The sequence below is a fragment of the Solanum pennellii genome, chromosome 5 (genome assembly GCF_001406875.1).
Source record: "Solanum pennellii chromosome 5, SPENNV200".
In the NCBI taxonomy this organism is placed as follows: domain Eukaryota; kingdom Viridiplantae; phylum Streptophyta; class Magnoliopsida; order Solanales; family Solanaceae; genus Solanum; species Solanum pennellii.
In genome coordinates, this window is record NC_028641.1 from 10,787,916 (window position 1) to 10,790,611 (window position 2,696).

Here is a 2,696-nt window from a genome sequence, read left to right on the forward strand (position 1 = left end):
GTTATGTTTTTTGATAAATTAGTGAAATATGGCAAAAAACTGATTTAAAAATATTATTTAAACAAAAATTTAAAAAAAAGAATGAAGAAGAATAAAGTAAAAATCAGAAAGATGACACAGTAAGAAACGACGAAGAAGAAAAATAAAAAAAAAGAGGAGGAAGAGAAATAAGGCAGAAAAAGAAGCGAAGAAAGATAATCCTTATAACTTTTTAATTCTTAAAAATTGTTAGATTTAGTTAGAAAATTTTTATTGACATAAATGGTAAATATTTTTTAAATATTGCACATTTATGTGATTTACCCATAATAAATTGAGTATTTTTAATGGGGGTGTTATAGTAATTCAATATTTACGTTTAAAATTAATCTTCTCAAAGGGGTGATCCTTGCATATTAAGGTTTCTTTCGTAAAGACTGTTTTTATGGTTTCAAACATTAAGAACTTGTCTGTATTTTGAGTTGTTTGACAAAAGAGGTTAAGACTCGGAAAAAGATTATTAACAGTAATTTGAAGCTATCGACCTCCATCTAATAACTTGAGCTATAGATATGATAGCTAACCTTCTTGTGCAATGATGAGAGTAACATGATTAATTTACCAACAAACAATTCTATAGATTTATCAAAAATTCATAGCGCTAGCATACTCAAAATCATGGAGTATGTACATCATACATGAGAGCAAGTTAAGAAGGAAATAAGGAATGTATGTGTTGGTTAGTATTTCTTGGTTAATCCAGATCCACTATTCACCACCTCTGCAGTTAAGATCTCAATTGGGAAATCACAGTCTGGAGTGGAAGGATTATTTGTTGTCAACGTTGCTCCTAATAATTTGCATTTCTTCATATCTTGATTACCCATTTGGTAAAGCATATTATATGCATAAGACACCTTCTCTGTGAAACTGAGGTGATCACACGTTGCACCAGCGCCAAACGCACTGCAGTCTGATTTCGCACAGGCAAAGTCGTAATCTTTCAACACTAGAGTCTCATTGTGATCCGTTTTACCATCAAACACACACCATCTGTTTGGCATTCGCACAGTACCTATTTAATTACGATGCCTAACAAGTCATGCATTATATCGAAATATAATTGAACATAAGTAATTAAGTAGTACATATATATATATATATACCTTTGGCAACGGAAGGTTTGATATCTCGGTCTTGCAACGTGAAATCAATTTTGTACTTGGGAACACCATCGTGTTTATAGATACCCCAATGTCGTTGATAAGGTCCGTAATCTGTAACAACCATATTCTCATCTGTTAAGCCAAGGAGATACATATCTATATCTCTATTTGGGCGTAGTGGAGTTCCCTCCTTCTTAGCAATATATTTAAGAAGGCCGCGATAAAATCTTTCAGCATTTTTTTCACTTGCACTCACATATCCATCTGTAGGCCAACCAATTTGTCCGACAACAATATCCATATCACCATAACCTGCCTTTGCTAGAGCAGAAACAAGTGTATCGTATATGAAAGTAAAGAGATTAGTATACGTGTTCTTGCCATCTACTACTTTGAAATTGGATTTTTTATCAAAGAAAGCAAAGTCCACATCAAATCCGTATAGATTAACCGAATAGATTGGGAAGATATGGATAAAGAAAGGGGCACCAGTTCTGTTAATACAATCAAGAAAATCCAACATTTTCCCCTTTATGTCTTCTCGAAAATCACCTTCAGATGGCTTGGTAACATTTGCTAAGATGTCCGTGAAATGAGGAGTTGTTGCTTTGACATCTGGGAGGTTGAATTTATCAAGGGCATCTCTCGCCATCTTCAGGTAACGGGTAGTACCATTAAATTGTTTTTTCATATATAATGATTTCGTAAAGGGTTCGTTCCCCACGTACACATACCTACAAATCAATAACTTCCAACTTCAAATCTAGATTAATGAAACAACAACAACAATGAATAATAATTAGAATACTAATGTACCTGAATTTAACTCCTTGGTCTGTATAAACCTTGACACGTTCATGAATATAATCGTCCATTTGTTTTTGCTCGACAAGATTTCTTAAAAAGTTCTCTTGTAAGGTGATGCCGAGCCCAATATTGGTTTCAGCAAAAGCATCAAGAACATTAAAACTCGGTTGAAAAAGTCTCAACTCTGGAATTCCATTTTGTAAGAGTAAATCCACAACCATTGATGGAACAAACTTTTGTGTTGCCATCCTCCCCCAATTTATGCCCAAGTAAGCTCTTACATGTATCCCACCACAAAACAATATCAATGACATCAATAAACTTATCCATAGCGAACTTATCTTTCCATACATTTTAGAATTTCTAATTCTTCAATAACATCCACAATCATATATGAAGGCGTCTGTAATGCAGCTCGCCTAATAGAACTAGTCCGCTCTATGTTTGTAATTATGAATACAAGTTGTAAAACGATCGTAACTTTTTTCAAAAGAATTAGACATGCAATGAATAAACTTGTTGTGTTTGTGTGATTCTGCATGATTGTCGCAAAAATATTTCGAGTGGTTCACAATATTATGAGGTGAACATCAATTCTATCATAATGAGGAGTTTCTCTTGCAATACAACCTTTAATTTAATTTTAAGCTCAAAAATAAATAAATTACAATCTTATTTTATCTTTTATCTATTTATATTTATATAAAAGAGAATCCTAGGACCCATCACAAGTCAGAATTCCCT

The 2,696-nt window shown here is 33.0% G+C and overlaps 1 protein-coding gene across 1 annotated transcript; it reads right to left on the bottom strand.

The window, feature by feature from the left end:
• Positions 1-578: 578 nt before the first annotated feature.
• LOC107019825 (glucan endo-1,3-beta-glucosidase 8-like) lies at positions 579-2,423 on the bottom strand. The gene is made up of 3 exons (XM_015220193.2): positions 1,962-2,423; positions 1,146-1,879; positions 579-1,054 (listed from the first exon to the last, which is right to left on the bottom strand). Exons 1-3 carry the CDS (start codon positions 2,303-2,305, stop codon positions 720-722), a joined length of 1,413 nt encoding a protein of 470 aa, XP_015075679.1. The 5' UTR covers positions 2,306-2,423; the 3' UTR covers positions 579-719.
• Between the last annotated feature and the right edge of the window lie 273 nt (positions 2,424-2,696).